The sequence below is a fragment of the Trichoderma gamsii genome (genome assembly GCF_001481775.2).
Source record: "Trichoderma gamsii strain T6085 chromosome Unknown Scaffold_6.2, whole genome shotgun sequence".
Lineage (NCBI taxonomy): Eukaryota > Fungi > Ascomycota > Sordariomycetes > Hypocreales > Hypocreaceae > Trichoderma > Trichoderma gamsii.
Genome location: NW_020171343.1, coordinates 1,080,450 through 1,098,913, shown reverse-complemented (window position 1 = coordinate 1,098,913; position 18,464 = coordinate 1,080,450). Strand labels below are relative to the sequence as shown.

The following is an 18,464-nucleotide window of genomic DNA, read 5'->3' as shown; positions in this document are numbered from 1 at the left end:
ACTACTATTACTACTACTACTACTACTACTACTACTACTACTACTACTACTACTACTACTACTACTACTACTACTACTACTACTACTACTACTACTACTACTACTACTACTACTACTACTACTACTGTTACTGCTGCTGCTACTGCTGCTGCTACTGCTACTGCTACTGCTCCTATTGCTATTACTACTGCTATTACTGCTACTACTACTGTTATTTTGATATGTATACCCAGTATTTGGCAGTTACCTCTACGCCAGGTTAACGGAAGAACAGAGACGGACACACGCTGTGGAGGCAATAAATTTGAGTAACGGATATGTAAAAATCTCTCATCACACACCATTAGACACCAAACCAAAAAAAAGAAAAGAAAAAAGAAAAACCGTTGTTTTAACTACATGTAGGTAAATTATCGCTTGCTATGCAGTTTGCCGTGACTGGTGCGAAAACTTTGCTAAACGAGATTCAAGAGCAGATGCAGATGCATGCAGACGCGATATAAATACACTTTCCCTTTAGATAACCAAAAAAAAAAAAAAACTAAAACAAAGAGAGTCCAAACTTGTAATCCAAATTCCAAAAACCGAGTTATATAAATAAATAAAAAAATTTGCTCAATTTCAATTTTGCTTTTTGTATCGCTTTCCGTTTCTGATTCGTTCCATGGCTTTAACTTCGTGATTTCAAGGCTTAACTTCGTGATTCAGGGCTTTAACTTCATATCATTTATTCGTAAAACTTCCAATTGGGCGTATAATCGGGATGTAGCTCCAAATCTAGAACCAGCGCTCGGAACAGCTCAATGGGCATAAAGTTGGCCCTGAGGAAGGCATCGTTGAATTCCTTCTCGGTCAAGTGGCCGTTCTTCAGAATCTCCCTTCGCAGCTCGAAAAGCTGCACGGCACCGACCATGTAGCCGGCCTGGTAGAGAGGGCCGTAGTCGCCGTTGAAGGACCGTCTGACTTCGCCTTCGGCCGTGGACCGTTCGTGGCCAACCCAGTCGACCAGCATGTCGATGCACTCCTGCGGCGTCATCTGTCCCAGGTGGAACTTGATGGAGAAGATGATGCGGGCGCAGCGGTGCATTCGCCAGAACAGAGTGCCGATGCGGTCTTCTGGCGATTCGAAAAAGTCGCCGCGGTCCCAGAAGACGTACTCCCAGTACATGGCCCAGCCCTCGATGCTAAAGGGCGTCGTGAAGAGCTGCCTGTGGCTGTTGTGTCGCTCGGACATGAAGAGCTGGAGGCGGTGGCCGGGGATCATTTCGTGGAACGCCGTTGCGCGGGCAAAGTGTCTGTTGTTGCCGCGCATCACCATCTTCTTCAGCTCGTGCGACATGTCGGCGGTGGGATACGACACCATGATGAGCGGTCCACCCAAGAAGAAGGGCGCGACTTTTTGCATCTCGGGGCTCATCATGGTCATGCGGGACACCTCTTCTGCCAACGGGGGGACGGTGACGAGATCGTGCTCCTTGACAAAGGACGAGCCCTCGCGGACCAGCTGCTTCACAAAGCCTGCCTGTTCGCCAGGAGGGACAAAGTGCTTCTTGACAGAGTCCAGGGCCTTCTTCCAGTCATCGCCGTAGCCAAGCTCGACGGACGCCGTCTTCATCTGTGCCTCGCAGAACTGGAATTGCTCCTTGGCCAGGTTGATGAGCTCCTCGGGCGAGTAGACAATCATCTCGGCCTCGAGCTCGTTGATCAGCGCCTCCCGGCCAATTGGCTCGCCAATGATGTCCCCAGTTTCTCCCTCATGCATCCCCGCCAGCTTGGTCTTGATGAGCGGGATGAATTGCGACAATGCAAGGTCGGCGGCCTTCCATGGCGCCGCGGCCCACCAGTCGAACATGGGGTCGTACGACGCATAGAAGCTGAAGAATTCCTGCAGATGGCCGCGCAGCTCGGTGACCGTCTTGGACGCCTTGTAGGCCGCCGTCTTGGAGATCTTGATGCGGTCGTTCTCAATGCCTTCTTTGACCTGGCTGACCAGCTTGGCAATGTCGTCGAGCTGCTGGGCCACGCGCTCGTTGTTGATCGGGTCAACGTCCCGCCGGGCCTCGCACAGCGCCGTGATGAGCTGGGCAAAGGGAATCAGGCGCTGGATCTCCTTGTTGGACTCCTTCTGGGCGTACAGCCAGTGGGACTTGCGCCGCAAAAAGTTGCGCAGCAGCAAAAAGTCGACCTTGTCGGACTGGCTCATGGCCTCAAAGTCGAGGCTGAACAGGGCCTTGAGCTCGTCTGAAAAGTACCGGCGCAGACGCTCGTGGCGGCCCGGCGACACGGAGACGCTGTAAAAGACCTCGAGCTCCTCCAGGTCGACTCTGATGCGGCGGATGCGGTCCGGCAGCGACTCCGGGACGTGGTTCTGGCTGGGCTTTGGCAGCGCGACCCAGAGGTCGTCCATCATGATGTTACCGCCACTTCCACTGGCTGAGCTCCCGCCACTTGGGCTGGTGCAGGTGTCGGCGCTGCCGCTGACGGACGGCGTCGACGTCGACTGGCTGGCCGCCGTGCGGCTCGCCTGGGTGTCCGTCTCCGTCAGGCTGGAGTCGCTCATGGTGATGATGACGCGAAGGCTTTATAATTGGTGATGCTGAGCCACGATATACAGATCTATACTGTACCTTGGACAACGGGAAGCTCGTTGTGCCTGTAAGCTCCACGCTAACTGGGAGGTTAATCGGTGAGGGGGGTGGAAGCTTTTGGCGGAGGAAGCTCCTGATTTTCTCCAAGCAGCTGCTGGGATTAACGCTCGAGGCTAGTCCTCGTCTGTAACCGCGTTGTGCTGGGCCCTATGTATGTTCGCTTCTGCATAATTCACAACGGCCGACTTATTGGATGGCACAACTGCCCTTCTCCATAATACTAGTAAATAGTATTGCGGGCTCCATGCCGGGATTGAGTATAGCCGCGATGGGTAGCGAGGGCTCATCGACGGGCAGTTTGACAGAATAGAAGCGATGTCGAACAGACTGAAACGTATCTTAGTCTCGCAGCGTTTTGAGGAAAAGATATAGGTAGACTACTTAGGCATAGCCGGCATTGGGGCAAAGGGCATGTCAGTTAATATATACGAGCCTTGTGTTTCCGGCTCAAGCCACAGCTTGGTTTGAGCCCTCAGGTCCGGAAATTTCCTATTACGGCTTACAAATGGCAGGCCACGGAGCCATGGTGCCGATGCCGACGCCGAAGACGCCTTATCGAGAGAAACTAGTCAAGGAAAGGCGCGGCTTAGACCCGTATTTATAATGACAATTGCTGCTCATATTCAAAGAGTCTCACCCCCGGCCCGGGTGGAACAAGTTGTTTCATTCAAACCATGATCTCACTTGACTTGTCAGCTTAACCGCAAAGACTTGAAACGAAAACGAAGAAGGAAAAGAAGGAAAAGAAGGAAAAATCAAGAAAAAGCATTAGAAAAAGCAGTCCCCAGGCATGGCGTCGTCTCCTTTTCGCTCTCTTATCCGGCGGCAACTTCAATTGGCGTTCCGGCCCCGGCACCAAGTCCGTGCCCAGTCATCCTCACCACCACAGCCATCATCGCAAATTCAAGACAAAATCTCAAAACAAATACCAAACAGCAGCAGCTTAGCCACGTTAACAGAAGCAAAAGCAGCAGCAGCAACAAAGGCAACATCAACATCAGCACAAAATGCAGTCATTTCTCGTCCACTATGGCTGCGTCTGGGGCCCGTAACTCGCGCGGCTCAGGCATATGGCCGATCTCAGAAAAGGAGGCCGTATGTGACTCAGACGATTACTTCAATGTTCATCTTCTTCTTTGCCGACCTGGGCGCCCAGAGCATGAACGATGATGAATACGATCCTGCGAGGACTGTCCGAAATATCATCATCGGAGCCGGCACGGCTATTCCCGCTTATTCATGGTGAGTCCAACATTTTCCTCTATTGAGTTTTTTACACAATGCTAATTGGCCGTCTTCTCACTTCAAGGTTCATGTTTCTTGCCAAACACTTCAACTATACATCCCGTGCACTCTCTCTGGGAGTCAAGATCGTCATGAATCAGCTCATCTTCGCCCCCGGCATCAACATCTACTTCTTCAGCATGCAAGCTCTGCTCGCAGGCGACGGCATCAGCGGCGCCGTCCAGCGCGTCCGAGACACTTTGCTCACAAGCTGGATTAACTCCTGCAAGATATGGCCTATTGTCATGGCCTTTAGCCTTAGCTTTGTGCCGCTGGAGTATCGATCCCTCTTCACCGGCGCTATCAACGTCTTCTGGCAGGGCTATCTGAGCCTTTTGAACAAATGGGCTGAGGCTCGCGAAGCTGAAGCTGCAGCTCTGGAACCATTGGTAGCTGCTCCTATTGCGCTTGTTGAGGCCGCTTGAGAGTCTTTCACATACCGGGATTCAATAATTGAGGCATACATACATGCATTGTGGATGGCGATTGTGGGTAAAAACAGATAGAGATAGACGGGCGAACTACTTCTACAAAATAGCTAGATTTTTCTTTTCTTTTCTTAGATTTCATAAAGGTAAGTAGCAAGCTGATGGGATCATTTGGTTATTGTGTCTGAATCATCTATTTACATAAAAATTTTCTATAGCACCCAGTCACAAGTATCCTGCAGATGAAAGGGTGTACGTATTAAGATACAAGTCCAGCAGTACCGCTTCAATCACGCCCTCGCGAGTTTGACATAGCAATCCTTTGGCAGATTTACCAGCTTCTCTATAATATCCGGCCCGTTCAACGACTCATCAAGCTCTTGGAACTCAAAGCTCCATATCAACAGCGTCATCACCACTTCCAGCTTCATATATGCCAGCTTCTTTCCAAAGCACTGTCTAGGCCCGGCTGAAAAGGCAAGATTCGGCCCAGCTCGCGAATCAAACACTTCTTCTTCTTTACCGTCGGCACTCTTCACCAGCTTAAGCCACCTCTCTGGCTTAAACTGGGATATGTCTTCTTCCCAGGGAAGAACTTTGTCTTTGGATTCCTGCGACTCCAAAGAGCGCGACATTTCGCGAATCGGCAAACCAGGCTCCGTGATTGATGGGCCCGTCAACGACATCATTATGTCTGTGCCCTTGGGAATTTGATACCCCAAGATCTGCGTGTCGCAAGTGGACATTCGGACGATGAGCGTTGCAACAGAGGCGTATCGGAGAGTTTCTTCCATGACGGCATCCAAGTATGGGATAGATGCATCACAGATTTCGTCGATGGTGGGTAGTCGAGACGTTTGGTAAGCATCAACATGAGCTTGTCGTAAGGCATCTCGAAGTCGAGTCTGGACCGACTGGTAGGCTGAAATGTATTTCACCCACCAACACAAGGTAGCGGCTGTGCTGTCGTGGCCGCCCAGAAGGTATCCGAGAAGCTGTATAGATCATTTCTCATTAGCATACGGGCTCTCAGAGGAAAACATCTGCCATGAACCTACCTCATCTCGAATCACAGGTGAATAGTAATTTGGTAGTCGTCCAGCCATCTTCGCGGCATTCATTTCTCGCCATAACAGTTGATCCAGAGCACTCTTACATTCAGATGAGCCTCCCAAAGTAAGTTTCTGCAGGCTCTTGTCTGTCTGGCGCATAATCAGAGTTTTCCTGTTCCAATGAGCCCGCGCATGCTTTGGGTTGAGCAACGCGAGGGTTTGCGAGAGTGAAGGAAAGGGGCTTGCTTGGGCTATCGACACCATTTCTGGGATGTTGAAGAGTCCTTCGAGTTCGGGCGTGACAGGCGCTGATGAGAAACAGGCAGGTTCCCCCTTGACGATAGGAAAGGTAGGGTTAATGCTTTGTATATGAGAAATCTCGTGCTGTAGAGCAGAGCTTGTGTCGTCCATTCCGAATGCAACGGCGCATATCATGTCGAGTGTTGCTGAATAGAGATCATTACCCACTGAAAACGGTCTACCATAGCTTTTGAACGCTTTCAACTTCCACAATGCGATTAGTGCAGTAGCCTTTTCATATATTTGAGGTGCCGATGCCTAACACTGTCCTTAGCATACAATTTCTTGCCTGTAATTACGTGTACAACGTCAAGACGAACCTCTTTGAGAAACTTGGGTGTCATCAGATCTCGGATAAGCTTCTTGTGAAATTGGAGTCGAGGATCCGCAGTCTGCATCGTAAAGTGAAAGTTTGGAGCCACCACCCCAATACACTCTTTATTCCTATTGCCCCTATCAAATTCTTTCGACCGGCGCGAGCAGATATCCACAACCTCGCGATAGTCGGTCACGAGCACAGTCGGTCGGCGAAAAGGGAATAGGAAGACCTGAGACACCGGACCTCCATGCTCTCGTGGCTGGTTCCATAACCACTGTCGACGATATCTTGCTTTCTTGAACAGCGGCACATCTCCGAAGAATCTTGAGGCTGACTCTGCATTATAGGGAATTCCAGGCAAAGGTTTGGGCAGAGCAGCCTGATAGACGATATAGACTGTCACTGCGATGACCAGCCCGGCAAAAAGAAAGACATAAACGTCAAGATCAAACCAAAGGATTGCCATATCGCTGTTATGGTAATGGCTCTTGCGATGATTTAATAGGGATGGTCAAAAGACAATCTACAGAGCCTGCGTGAGCCGAGAAAGAAACAACTGGGAACGGATTGTTGATCGCCGATTTCATGTGGGCTATATAACTTGTGGATGACTATGGATACGAAAGGTCTGTGTTTATTCAAGTGAGCAGTAGCTCACTTTTCTATCAGAAACAGACTGTTGGTTTGGTCGACAGAAGCAGTGACCAAGGGGCCGTTTGTGTGATTGCTATCCGCGGCATTGATCCACAGTTTTCAATTGTATTTGACTGAGCTGAAAATGACAGCATCAAATGCAATTAATTTACCCATTCGGGGGCATCATCAATCAGCTGCCCAATATAATCTACACTGTGGGTTCATTCGTGTGCAGCAAGGCTTCGGAGGAAATGTCCCAAATGAGTTGGCAGGATAACCCTAGTGGCCTAAATTCAAGTCAGAAGATGACATATATCTTTGCGGCTCACGTACAATTGCGGCCGCATGGACGAATTATACGAGGTGTTTGCCCTTTGTCTGCCTCTGAAGAGGCTATATCCACGCGAGATCAGTGACTCGGCGAATCAATAGCAGAGCAAGCGCCGGGCATCGACAATGTAAAGTCACAATAGACACCACTTACATGGGTTCCTACATACACCACAATGCATGTTGGTGCTCTGCCTGCATGTGCATTTATTGAATGCACTCTCCGGAGTGCTCCATACATACATGTGGTCCCGATATCCAACCACAATGGCCACAGAATTCGCCAATATGTAGTCGTATTCAACCTCCAGGCTGCCAGTGGTTACCTGCGTTGGTAGACAACCTCAAATATGGAGCAACTACCGAGCCGCAACTCCACTTTGTTGCCGCCGAAGCCTTGCCGCCTAGCCACTCCATCGAATCAGCAATGGAGTGGAATGGGGAAAGTGATTGTACCGGCATGTGAGCGGCTATTCCATATAATACTAGTTGATAGACTAGAAGAGCCAGATTATGGCTGTCCAGATAATGACTGCCCAGATTAGGAAATGGCATGCAGAGTTACATCGACATGGCAGATGGAGGATGTACTCGAGGAACGGCTGATAAGCTCCAAAGTGTGATGTGTGTGTATATATTGGATAACACCACCCGCAAGTAAAATCCTCGATTTGACTGCCTTTTTCTGTAGATACGCAATTTTCACTTTGGATGGGCTCGAATTCATTCTTCTACTTCTTCTCTCTCGCTTTTCGATCTCCGTTCCTACCGACAGAAGATCCGTGTCTCATCGCAGTGCGAAGGTCTGGGCGAGAACACGGATCCCACTGAGTTCAATGCTCTTGGTTGTTTACTAAATAACACAATGTCATTGTGGTCCTGCTGGCATCTATTGCATTGTTGGAAGATACGGGAAGTTTTATGACAATTTGTGGTTCCGAGGAGATCCGACAACGTAGTATGTAGTCAGTGCCTCACTTACACGTAGGTTAGTTATTAAATATCTCAAGCGGGGAAGATGGCGGACCAATGTAGGTTATATTACCTAGATAGCCTATATTGTGACATCTTTGTTGTTGCTGCTGTTCTTCTTCCCATTCCATCCATTTTTCGATTCTCGCTTCTCAATCGACAGCTTCCTTGACTCCAGCCGTTAGGTCACATTCCAGCAATAATCCGTGTCAGATAGCCGCCCAAGTCGGCCTGCATGCACGACGCATGCATATCAAGTCTGCGGCCAGCGGGCCACCGCTACAAACGTTAATGCTCGATAAGGCGGTGACTTGGCCATCCGTCACTCAATAGCAGAGTTCAAGTTATCGGTAGGATTACTGCAGCATCTCGGCAGCACTTGCTGATGGGCTGAAAGTTCAAAGGTTGATAATTCAATGTCTGACTTCGAGCTTCAATGCTTCAGCACGTGCATTTTAGACGAGCGCTAAACAAATGAGCGCTAAAACAAGAGCCCTGTCAGCCCGCGCTCAGCGCCCAGGGTGACCCAAGATTGGCGATGATGTGCCTGACAGCATGCAGCGGAACGTCATCAAGGCCCCTAAGCTCTGCTGACATGCTTACGGCACATCGCGAACTCTCCTTTGTTATCCATTCTTTCTCTCAACATTTTCATCCATGCCCTGACGCGATCGCAGCAGCCGCTCTTTTGGTAGAGATTCGAGCCCTTCTGTTTTTGGGTACACCATCTTTAGATGCCATCATTTCTTGGACGCCATGCTTTCGAAGCTCTTCTCGACGACCCTCAAGCTCGCCCTGCCGTCGCAGTCCTCAGCTTCGCCCAATCCCTATCGGGCCTTGAACCAAGATGAAGACGCAAACGAGGAGGGCGAGAGGCCCGATGGACCATCTCACGCATCTGATGCAGACTCGCAGCTGAAAAACCATCGAGATGCGGCGGCGATGCTGCTCATCAAGCTGGGCCGCTCACCGGACGAAGTCATCACGGTTTCTCCCGCCGACGACGCCCGCATCCTTCGCCGCATCGATCTCGCTCTGCTTCCGCTTATGCTTTCCGTATACTTTCTCCAGGCTCTCGACAAGGCCACGCTATCCTACGCATCGATATTTGGCCTGATCGGCGATACAGGTCTAAAAGGCGACGAGTTCTCGTGGCTCGGCAGCATCGTTTATCTGGCTCAGCTTATCATGCAGCTGCCCTTGGCTTGGGCCCTAGTCAAGCTTCCCATCGGCAAATTTACCAGCATCATGGTACTCGCTTGGGGTATTACTTTGACTTTGATGACGTGGGCACATACCTTTGGACAGCTGATGGCTGCCCGCTTCTTTTTGGGCGCTTTCGAGGCTTGCGTGGGACCGGCCTTTGTTGCTATTACACAGATGTGGTGGAGACGAAGGTAAGGCATTAGTTTAAGGCCGTTGTCATAGGGTACCAAATACTAACCATTTGGTAGAGAGCAAACGCTGAGGATCGGATCTTGGTACTGCATGAATGGCTTGACTTGGGTGGTAAGTACACGGTGCTGACTTTGGTAATATTTTGACCACTAACAAGGCGTAGTTTGGAAGTCTTATCACATATGGACTTGCTAGTATTCATTCATCTTTGAAGCCATACCAGGTAAAGAAGACCACCCTATCTCTAAATATCTTTCTCTAACATGGTCAAGATCATCTTCCTCTTCTTCGGTATTGTTACGGTCGCAGTGTCCGGGGCTATGTTCTTCTGGATGCCGGATTCTCCTACCGAAGCGAAATTCCTCACCGACAATGACAAGATTATTGCTATAGAGCGTCTACGCAATAATCAGATGGGGGTTATGTCGCGAGAGTGGAGGTACGCTCACTTCTTTGAAGCTCTAAGAGACGTCAAAACCTGGTTATGGGTCACTATGATATTCTGCATCTCAGTACCCTCCAACGGCATATCCACGTTTGGGCCACTCATCATCCACAGTTTTGTGACAGATCCTTTCAAGACAATATTGTTCAACGTTCCAGTTGGATTTTCTCACGTTATAGCTGTTTCATTGAGTGCGTATGTCTCAATGAGGTGGAAGCTTAAAGGCCCGGTCATTGCCATTTTGTGTATTCCGCCAATCATCGGCTTTTCGATTCTGCTGCATTTCCCACATGACGCTGAGCATAGAGCAGTCTTGCTTGCAGGATATTTCTGTCTTTCCACTTTTACAGGCATTAGTAAGTTTTTTAATTCTGCAGCTTTTTGGCAATGCTAACACCTAGCAGCACCACTCATCTATTCCTGGTCGGCGCAAAATACGGCTGGAGATACAAAGCGAAAGTGTACATCAGCGCTCGTGTTTATCGGCTCGTCTGCCGGTAATATTATTGGCCCCTTGCTTTTTACGCCAGACGAAGCGCCTTCATATTCACGAGGCTTACGCGCAAACGTTTTGTTTTTCACCATAGTCATCGTTCTTGTGGGAATTACATCACTATACCTGAAGTATCTCAACACACATCACGCCAAGCGCAGAGTGGCACTGGGAAAGAGTGCGACTGTTTTGGATATGAGTCTAGAGACTGCAGAGGAGGTAGAGCGCATGGAGGCGTTGGAGCGAGCGATGCGAGAGGGAACCCAGAGACTCTCTGTGGAAAACGGAGATACCAGGCTTGAAGGAGAAGATGAGGAGAGCGGAGTTCAAACTGAGGACGCCAAGGGCCGAAAGGCTTTTGCTGATATTACGGACCTCGAGAATGAGGATTTTGTCTTTGTATTCTGAAGTGGCGGCGTTTGAGAACGGTGATGGATACCCAGCCTTTGTTTGCATTTGTATTCCCTCTAGTACTATCATGAAGTAATGTTAATGAAGCTCTTACCACACCCATGCTATAGGCAGTGGGATAACATCAAATAAAAGACATCAATTGAGTATGTTCTTGGTCATTGGACTTTAGAAATACCTTGTAATCGGCGTAGCAGCAGGATCGGCGATTAGTATATGACAGGCCTCTAGACGGCGAACTGATGATGTGGCAGTAGCTTGGATTATTTTTCAAAAAGCATACATTTGGATATACCAACATTTATATACATTTATATATTCATGGCATGAGAACTCTCACATGGTTGAGATGAAGCGAGCTTTCAAGAACCGTTCGGAACTCAATTTTACACTTTTCTGATCAAAATCTGTAGGATTTGGCAAGTCCAACCAAGGTGCTGCTGATTGGTCCGCGGACGGTTACCTGTAATCCAGCGGCTGAGGACCATTATCACCTGCAGCCTGCTTCTGCGCCCCCTCATTGCCCACAAATCACAAACAGTCTAAGCTTGAGATGAGGCTTCCAAAAGCTGCTTTCCAAAGTGGTTAGTGTGTTGGTTGCCTCATATTCACTTCGTTTTTGATAGGGCCACTTGCCTTTCACCGCCTCCATTACTCTGTAGAGTCTAGATACACGTACCTACTTAGGTATCCTTCTACTCTCCATAGGACTTACATCGCGCTGCACGCGACTTTCCCTCACCTACGCGTCTACCATGGTCAGAATGAACATTTGCCTTCTAACCCTCATATGGACCTCAATCGTCTCCCCCACCACCTTGATAACGACACATGTTCCGAATTCTTAGATGCAAACCAGCGGTATCGCACAATAGACCCTGCAGCAGAGGCGGCAGCAGCTTCAGTAGGTCCCTTTTCTCGCAACGTCCTCGCGTGTTTGTTCTAAGGCGATCAGGCAATATGTCCAAGGATAGGGATGAAAACGTTAGTAGCACTGCTCCAGCTCGGGAGAAGAGAAAACGTTCAATCAGCGATTCTGCTGGAAGAACAGCGGCTGAGCGAAAACTGGCGCATGCAGACTATACCGTCGGCTGGATCTGTGCTCTAAAGATAGAATACGTTGCCGCGCAGATTTTTCTTGATGAGAACCATCAAGCCCCGGAGCATGTGCACCCTCACGACGACAATAACTATGCATTAGGTAGGATAGGACGCCACAATATAGTTATTGCAGTCTTGCCCAATGGAGAATACGGCATCTCCAGCGCTACAGGCGTTGCAAAGAACATGCTGAGCAGCTTTCCTAATGTTAGGATCGGTCTAATGGTTGGTATCGGCGGCGGCGCACCAAGTTCCAAGCATGATGTACGGCTTGGAGACGTCGTGGTTAGTGCTCCTCGCGATGGAACTGGAGGCGTTTTCCAATACGACTTTGGCAAAGCGATCCAAGATGGGACTCTTCGTACAACAGGGTTTCTGAACCAGCCGCCAACGTTTCTTTTAACCGCAGTGAATGGACTTGAAACGGACTATGAGATCCATGGTCACCAACTTGAAGAGAGCATCAATGGCGTTCTTGAAAAATTACCGAGGCTGCGTCGAAAATATGCGCGACCGCTGCCAACCACTGACAGATTATATCGATCCTCAGTGATTCATCCTCTGCATACCGAAGAAAGATGTGCAAACTCATGTGGAGATATCTCATCGAATACAGTAATACGGGCCGACAGAACTCAGGAGGACGATAATCCGGCCATCCATTATGGCTTGATTGCCTCGGCAAACCAAGTGATGAAGGACGCCCTGATACGAGACAAGCTAATCAAAGAAAAAGATGTCTTATGTTTTGAGATGGAAGCAGCTGGACTAATGAACCAGTTTCCATGCTTAGTTATTCGTGGCATTTGCGATTATTCTGATTCTCATAAGAATGAAGAGTGGCAAGGCTACGCAGCAATGGCAGCCGCAGCTTACACCAAGGACCTTTTATTCAGAATCCCCCCCAATAAGGTTGAGGAGGAAAATCGAATTATCGACGTCCTAAAAAGTCAGTGTCAACCAGTTGATAATGAGCATATCGAATAAGTGTTAATTGTTGCAGATGTGTTTGATGGCGTTGAAAAGCTTCTCAGCGTACATTACGATCAAGAGCACCAGAACATACTCAGATGGCTCGCACCTATTGACTTCGCCATCCAGCAGAGCGAGTATATCAAGATTCGTCAACGAGGGACTTGCCATTGGTTTCTTGCCTCGGACGAATATCTGTCTTGGCTCAAGTCTGACAACCAGACGCTATTCTGCCCCGGAGTCCCTGGAGCCGGTAAAACTATCATGAGCGCGGCAGTTATCGATGACCTTCTTTACGGCCGATATAAAGACGACGCTAGTGTAGGAATATCGTACCTATACTGCGACTTCAGGAGGCATAACGAACAGAAAACAAATGATCTTATCGCGAATCTACTGAAACAGCTAATTCAGAAACAAAGGAGGATACCTGATTGTGTGCAGATTCTCTACGACGAGTATAACGAGATTCAAAAAAGGCCCTCTTTGACTGAGCTGCTAGAAGCATTGCATTCTGTCAGCAGTCTTTACTCTAAAGTCTTCATCCTTGTCGATGCATTAGATGAGTGTCAAGAAACAGATGGATGTCGCAAAAGCTTTTTGTCGGAGATTCTGAAGCTTCAAAGAGAAACTAATGTAAATATATTTGCGACTTCGAGATTCGTCCAAGAGATCGCCGATACTTTTGATCAAAGTGTTCACTTCGAGATCAGAGCGAAAGATGAAGATGTGCAAGCATTTCTTGATAGCCGTATGGATAGGCTTCCAAATTTTATATTGACAAAGCCAGATTTACAAAATGAGATAAAAACCAAAATATCTCAACTTTCTGATGGAATGTGAGCTATTTGTGCCAAAGAAAAATGCTACTCAGAGTCCAACGTTCTCAGGCCTGACTGGTCGCAGGTTTCTTCTTGTAAGGCTTCATGTTGACTCTTTAACCCGGCTACCGACAGTAGGCGATATCAGACAAGCGTTACGGAATTTGCCTCGTTCACTGGGAAAGATATATCAGCAAGCAATAGCAAGGATCGAAAGCCAGGGGCAACATTTGTATCAATTGGCGAGAAAAGTCATATCCTGGCTCATCCACGCAAAAAGAGTACTTTCCATGACTGAACTCCAGCATGCCGTCGCAGTCAAGGCGGGAAATATGGAATTAGATGAGGAGTTCATTCCTGACAGAGAAACCATGGCTTCCATCTATGCCGGCCTCGTCACGCACGACACCGAGAGGGATGTCTTGCGATTAGCACACTATACAATTCAAGACTACTTTGAGAAGGAAGGGAAATTCTGGATTTCGGATGCAGAGACAGATATCACCACAGTCTGCGTAACCTACCTCTCGTTTCGCGCATTTGAAAGCGGCATCTGCAAGACGCAGTTCGAGTACGACCAGCGGCTGGCGTCAAACGTGCTATACCACTATGCTGCGAATTACTGGGGCCACCATGCTCGTGCATCTACAAACACACAGCCGATCCTGGAGTTTCTTCATTCCGGGGCCAAGGTATCTGCCGCCGACCAGGCGCTAGAAAGGGGTCGGAGATTCTTCGACGACCTTGAGGGCGGAAGGATAGGCTTTCATCTTGCAGCGCATTTCGGATTGGAGAAGATAGCGACACGCCTACTCGAAGACGGGCAGAGCGTGAATGTCAGAGACCATCGCGGATTTACGCCAATCGTTTGCGCCATTAGAGAAAGGCACCGGGGCATGATTGAGCATCTGTTCAAACTCGGCGCCAAGGCCAATATGAAGGACTACTGGGGCCGCACGCCGCTTTTTGAGGCAATTAGACATACAGACGACGACGTCGTCAAGGTGCTGCTAGCAAATGGTTCAAGCGTCAAGATGACCGATGGGAGGGGCCGGACACCGCTCTGTTACGCTTCGAAATTTGGGAACGTGGATATAACCATGCTGCTGCTGAACAGCGGTGCTGACGTTAATGTGCCGAATCATTATGGCCAAACTCCGCTGTTTCGGGCTTCCAGTGGCGGGCATGAGGATATCGTCAGGCTCCTGCTGAGTTTTGGTGCTGAAATTGACGCAGCAGACCAAGACGGCCGGACGCCGCTCTATCGGGCTTCGCAAAGAGGACATGCGAATATCGCCCAGGTACTGATAGAAAACGGCGCGGAAATTGACGCGTTGGATAGATACGGCCATACGCCACTTGCTGCTGCGACTATTCTCGGGCGCGAAGATGCTGTCAAGGTCTTGCTGGAGAATGACGCTGCGATTCATTCAGTAAATGCAGATGGCCATACGCCGCTATGTTTGGCACATCTTTATGAGCGGGAAGGTATTGCCAAGCTGCTGCTAGAGCATGGAGCTGGTGCTACAGAATCTGACACGGAATCATATCATAGCGCAGGTCAGAATGAAGTTGAAAATGCTGCCAATACGATGTGATGAGACAGCATGTAGTCTATGTTAGATATTCCCTATACATTGCTAGTACACAGCGATAAAGCTGATTGAATGTTACAAGCAGGCAAATCATGTCAGCAGGTTATGTACATTACAGTCTACAGTAATCAGACACGTGCAGCCAACTGATCAACAGCAATTCCGCAAGAAACTGTGGACTTTACTTTGTATATTCCAAGGTTCCTTTTAAGCAGCTAAAGCAAGTTTGCACATGGGCACCGGCTCGTTTGTGGGCGAGGACGAGCAAAAGATGAGCTGCCGCCGACCGCTGTCGCTCCCGCCTACACAAGGTACTCTACTAGATAGTACTTGGAATGTAAGACACCTGAACTTTTCAAACGACGGTCAAGGCTGCCAGCCCACATCAAAAGAAACGTCTCTCAATAAATTGAACAAAGTTGAGGCCTTACTCAATGGACTCGATTTTTAAACGTTCTCATTCAGCCTGGCAAGATGCCGTTGCCGGCGCCAAGCAGCTCGGCAAAGAAAACGGCTACGAGTTCAACATCCACAAGAAGAAACCTTCAGGCCGTGATTTCCATACGATGGTAATCCGCTGTGCCAAAGGAGGGCCATACAGATCGTCAGCCAAGGAAGGGGTTCATGAGACGAAGAGACGGAAGACCAGCACGTAGAAGACTGGCTGCCCTTTTCACTTCAATATCAAGCTGCTGAACAAGGCCGAAGCTAGCATCTGGTGCCCACAGCGCATCATCAGTGACAACGCCAATGAGCACAATCACCGGCCGCTGGAGCCAGGAGCGGCGCCAAGCTTCCGCAGGGACGGCATTTATGAAGGCAACAGCACATATTGTCTCTGCCCGGGAAGCGGGCTCAGGCCAAGACAGATTCTTATGGAATCACAGAATGACCCTGATCCAGATGTCAACCTTGTTACGGGGTCAGATGTAAACAACGTCCTCATGTTGCATCGGCGCAATGAGCTTGCCGGCGAAACTGCGGATGCATGTACCAGCTGAGAGCATCTTCATGTCGCGTTAAGGCGTTGAAGCGTTGGGACGAAAGTCGAGTTCCACTGCTCTCATACTGAGCTGGCTGTCGAGCACAGCAGCTGAGGTGACAAGCAGACAACCCATGTCAGCAGGTTACATGTGCATCGTGGGGCATATGAAATGCTTGGCTCATTGGTCAAAATTAGTCTGGTAATAGAGCGGTCCATGTTCTTGCATCGGCTCATTTGCGGGCATGGACAAGCAAAAGATGAGCTGTCGATGAGGCGGTGCTGGCCAGTCAGCAGCGTCGGCAGCGCATACAAAGTGGAGGCTGGGGCGAAAGCCACGACAGCTTCTGAGGCCGCCGTTGAGCTGTTCCACCCTTATTGGATTGCCAAGCGCCTTTCTCATAGCTTGTTCAGATTAATACAAAGAAATAGAGCAAGCGTTATATATCCTTCTTTGTCATTACGAGTATATAAAGGGCAGGTGTTTGATCGGATTTACCAAACCCCTCATCACAGCTCCTGCTGAACACCAACGACCATATTTCGTCATAGGGATATAGCTGTCCCCAAATACCTCATTCTCCTTGCGGGCCTCGGTTTATTATTGTCTTTCATCCCAATCATCAATTATTTTTCGTCACAAACAATCATGTCTGAGGGTGGTTATCGTTCAGTCGCCTACTTCGTAAATTGGTATGTACCTATCATCGGGTTACACAACATTAGTGTGCCCACTCATCCGTGCATGCATCTTCAGCTGATACTAATGTTCTGAGCCAAAAAGGGCCATCTATGCCAGAAAGCATAGGCCGCAAGACCTTCCCGCCGATAAGCTCACTCACGTCCTCTACGCCTTTGCCAATGTTCGGCAAGACAGCGGAGAAGTGTAGGTTATCTCTGTTCGCATTTGTATAAGACGCACTCTGACATATATACAGACATATGACTGATGGCTGGGCGGACACCGACATTCACTGGGAGGGTGACTCGTGGAATGATACTGGCAACAACATGTATGGCTGTCTCAAGCAGCTCAACCTCCTCAAGAAGCGCAACCGAAACCTCAAAGTTCTGCTGTCCATTGGCGGCTGGACCTATAGCGGCAACTTCAAGGGCCCGGCCAGCACCCAACAGGGCCGCGAGACATTCGCCAAATCTAGTCTTGAGCTTCTGAAGAATCTCGGCTTCGACGGTCTGGATATCGACTGGGAGTATCCTCAAAATGCAGACGAGGCCAGAAATTTCGTTGAGCTTCTCGCCACTGTCCGCAGAGAGCTGGATGCATACTCAGCCACGCTTCCAAACTACAGCCATTTCGAGCTGACTGTGGCCTGTCCTGCGGGGCCCACCCATTTTCGAAATCTCGACATCCCGGGAATGGACAAATATCTTGATTTCTGGAATCTGATGGCTTACGACTACGCTGGCTCCTGGGACCCGACGAGCGGCCATCAGGCCAACCTCCACGTGTCGCATGACAACCCTACATCTACGCCGTTTTCTACTGACGCGGCCATTGACCACTACACAAGGAACGGTGTCGCCCCCAGCAAGATTGTGCTCGGAATGCCCATTTACGGCCGTGCTTTTGAGAATACAGACGGTCCGGGCAAGCCATACAACGGCATTGGCGAGGGATCCTGGGAGAATGGCATCTTCGACTACAAAGTTCTTCCTCTCCAGGGCTCACAAGAAATTTACGACCAAGCCACCGGCTCCAGTTACTGCTATAACCCACAGACGAGAAAGCTCGTTTCTTACGACACTCCTCATGCTGCCAGAGTGAAGGCTGGCTACGTCAAGGAGTGGGGTCTCGGAGGCGGCATGTGGTGGGAGAGCAGCGGCGACAAGGAGGGCCAGGACAGCTTGATTGGAATTGTTGTCAATGAGTTTGGCGGTCCGCAGGCGCTCCAGAGGAAGGATAACTGCATCGATTATCCCCAGTCAAAGTACGACAACTTGAAGAATGGATTCCCAAATAACTAGAGGCTCTTGATTCGAGCATGAGAGTGAATAGAATGATAAAAGATAAATAGAACATGAAACAAAGAGAATGATTGACTACATTCTCTTCATCGCCCAATGCAAGCCACTCTTGATCAGCTACAGCTCACCTTTGGTTCACCGGACGAGCCCCGCTCCCCCTCACGTGACACATCCCACATCAAGTCGCTCCCGGCTGCAAAATTCTATTGGCCCGTGCGCTAACCTCAAAGCTACCAGAAAAATTTCGTCAAACTAAAAAAAAAGTTTGGATGCGAGGATCTTGGAAAAAAC

At 49.2% G+C, this 18,464-nt stretch overlaps 6 protein-coding genes across 6 annotated transcripts; 4 read left to right on the top strand and 2 right to left on the bottom strand.

Moving 5' to 3' along the window:
* Window positions 1–727: 727 nt before the first annotated feature.
* On the bottom strand, window positions 728–2,560 carry TGAM01_v202642 (X-Pro dipeptidyl-peptidase; the record flags this gene model as incomplete). The annotated part of the gene is made up of 1 exon (XM_018805083.1): window positions 728–2,560. The coding sequence occupies one exon, from the start codon at window positions 2,558–2,560 to the stop codon at window positions 728–730; it is 1,833 nt and encodes a 610-aa protein (XP_018661807.1).
* Window positions 2,561–3,438: 878 nt separating this feature from the next.
* TGAM01_v202641 (Mpv17/PMP22 family protein) lies at window positions 3,439–4,357 on the top strand (the record flags this gene model as incomplete). The annotated part of the gene is made up of 2 exons (XM_018805082.1): window positions 3,439–3,890; window positions 3,958–4,357. 2 exons carry the CDS (start codon window positions 3,439–3,441, stop codon window positions 4,355–4,357), a joined length of 852 nt encoding a protein of 283 aa, XP_018661806.1.
* Window positions 4,358–4,650: 293 nt separating this feature from the next.
* TGAM01_v202640 (hypothetical protein) lies at window positions 4,651–6,110 on the bottom strand (the record flags this gene model as incomplete). Its single annotated transcript, XM_018805081.2, has 3 exons — window positions 4,651–5,355; window positions 5,419–5,970; window positions 6,033–6,110. The coding sequence occupies 3 exons, from the start codon at window positions 6,108–6,110 to the stop codon at window positions 4,651–4,653; spliced, it is 1,335 nt and encodes a 444-aa protein (XP_018661805.2).
* A 2,615-nt stretch (window positions 6,111–8,725) lies between these two features.
* Window positions 8,726–10,713, top strand: TGAM01_v202639 (hypothetical protein; the record flags this gene model as incomplete). Its single annotated transcript, XM_018805080.1, has 5 exons — window positions 8,726–9,366; window positions 9,424–9,478; window positions 9,531–9,590; window positions 9,640–10,168; window positions 10,217–10,713. 5 exons carry the CDS (start codon window positions 8,726–8,728, stop codon window positions 10,711–10,713), a joined length of 1,782 nt encoding a protein of 593 aa, XP_018661804.1.
* Window positions 10,714–11,547: 834 nt separating this feature from the next.
* On the top strand, window positions 11,548–13,632 carry TGAM01_v202638 (hypothetical protein; the record flags this gene model as incomplete). Its single annotated transcript, XM_024549036.1, has 3 exons — window positions 11,548–11,620; window positions 11,672–12,766; window positions 12,821–13,632. 3 exons carry the CDS (start codon window positions 11,548–11,550, stop codon window positions 13,630–13,632), a joined length of 1,980 nt encoding a protein of 659 aa, XP_024406275.1.
* A 3,204-nt stretch (window positions 13,633–16,836) lies between these two features.
* Window positions 16,837–18,173, top strand: TGAM01_v202637 (endochitinase 1 precursor; the record flags this gene model as incomplete). The annotated part of the gene is made up of 3 exons (XM_018805078.1): window positions 16,837–16,880; window positions 16,972–17,073; window positions 17,126–18,173. 3 exons carry the CDS (start codon window positions 16,837–16,839, stop codon window positions 18,171–18,173), a joined length of 1,194 nt encoding a protein of 397 aa, XP_018661802.1.
* Window positions 18,174–18,464: the final 291 nt, after the last annotated feature.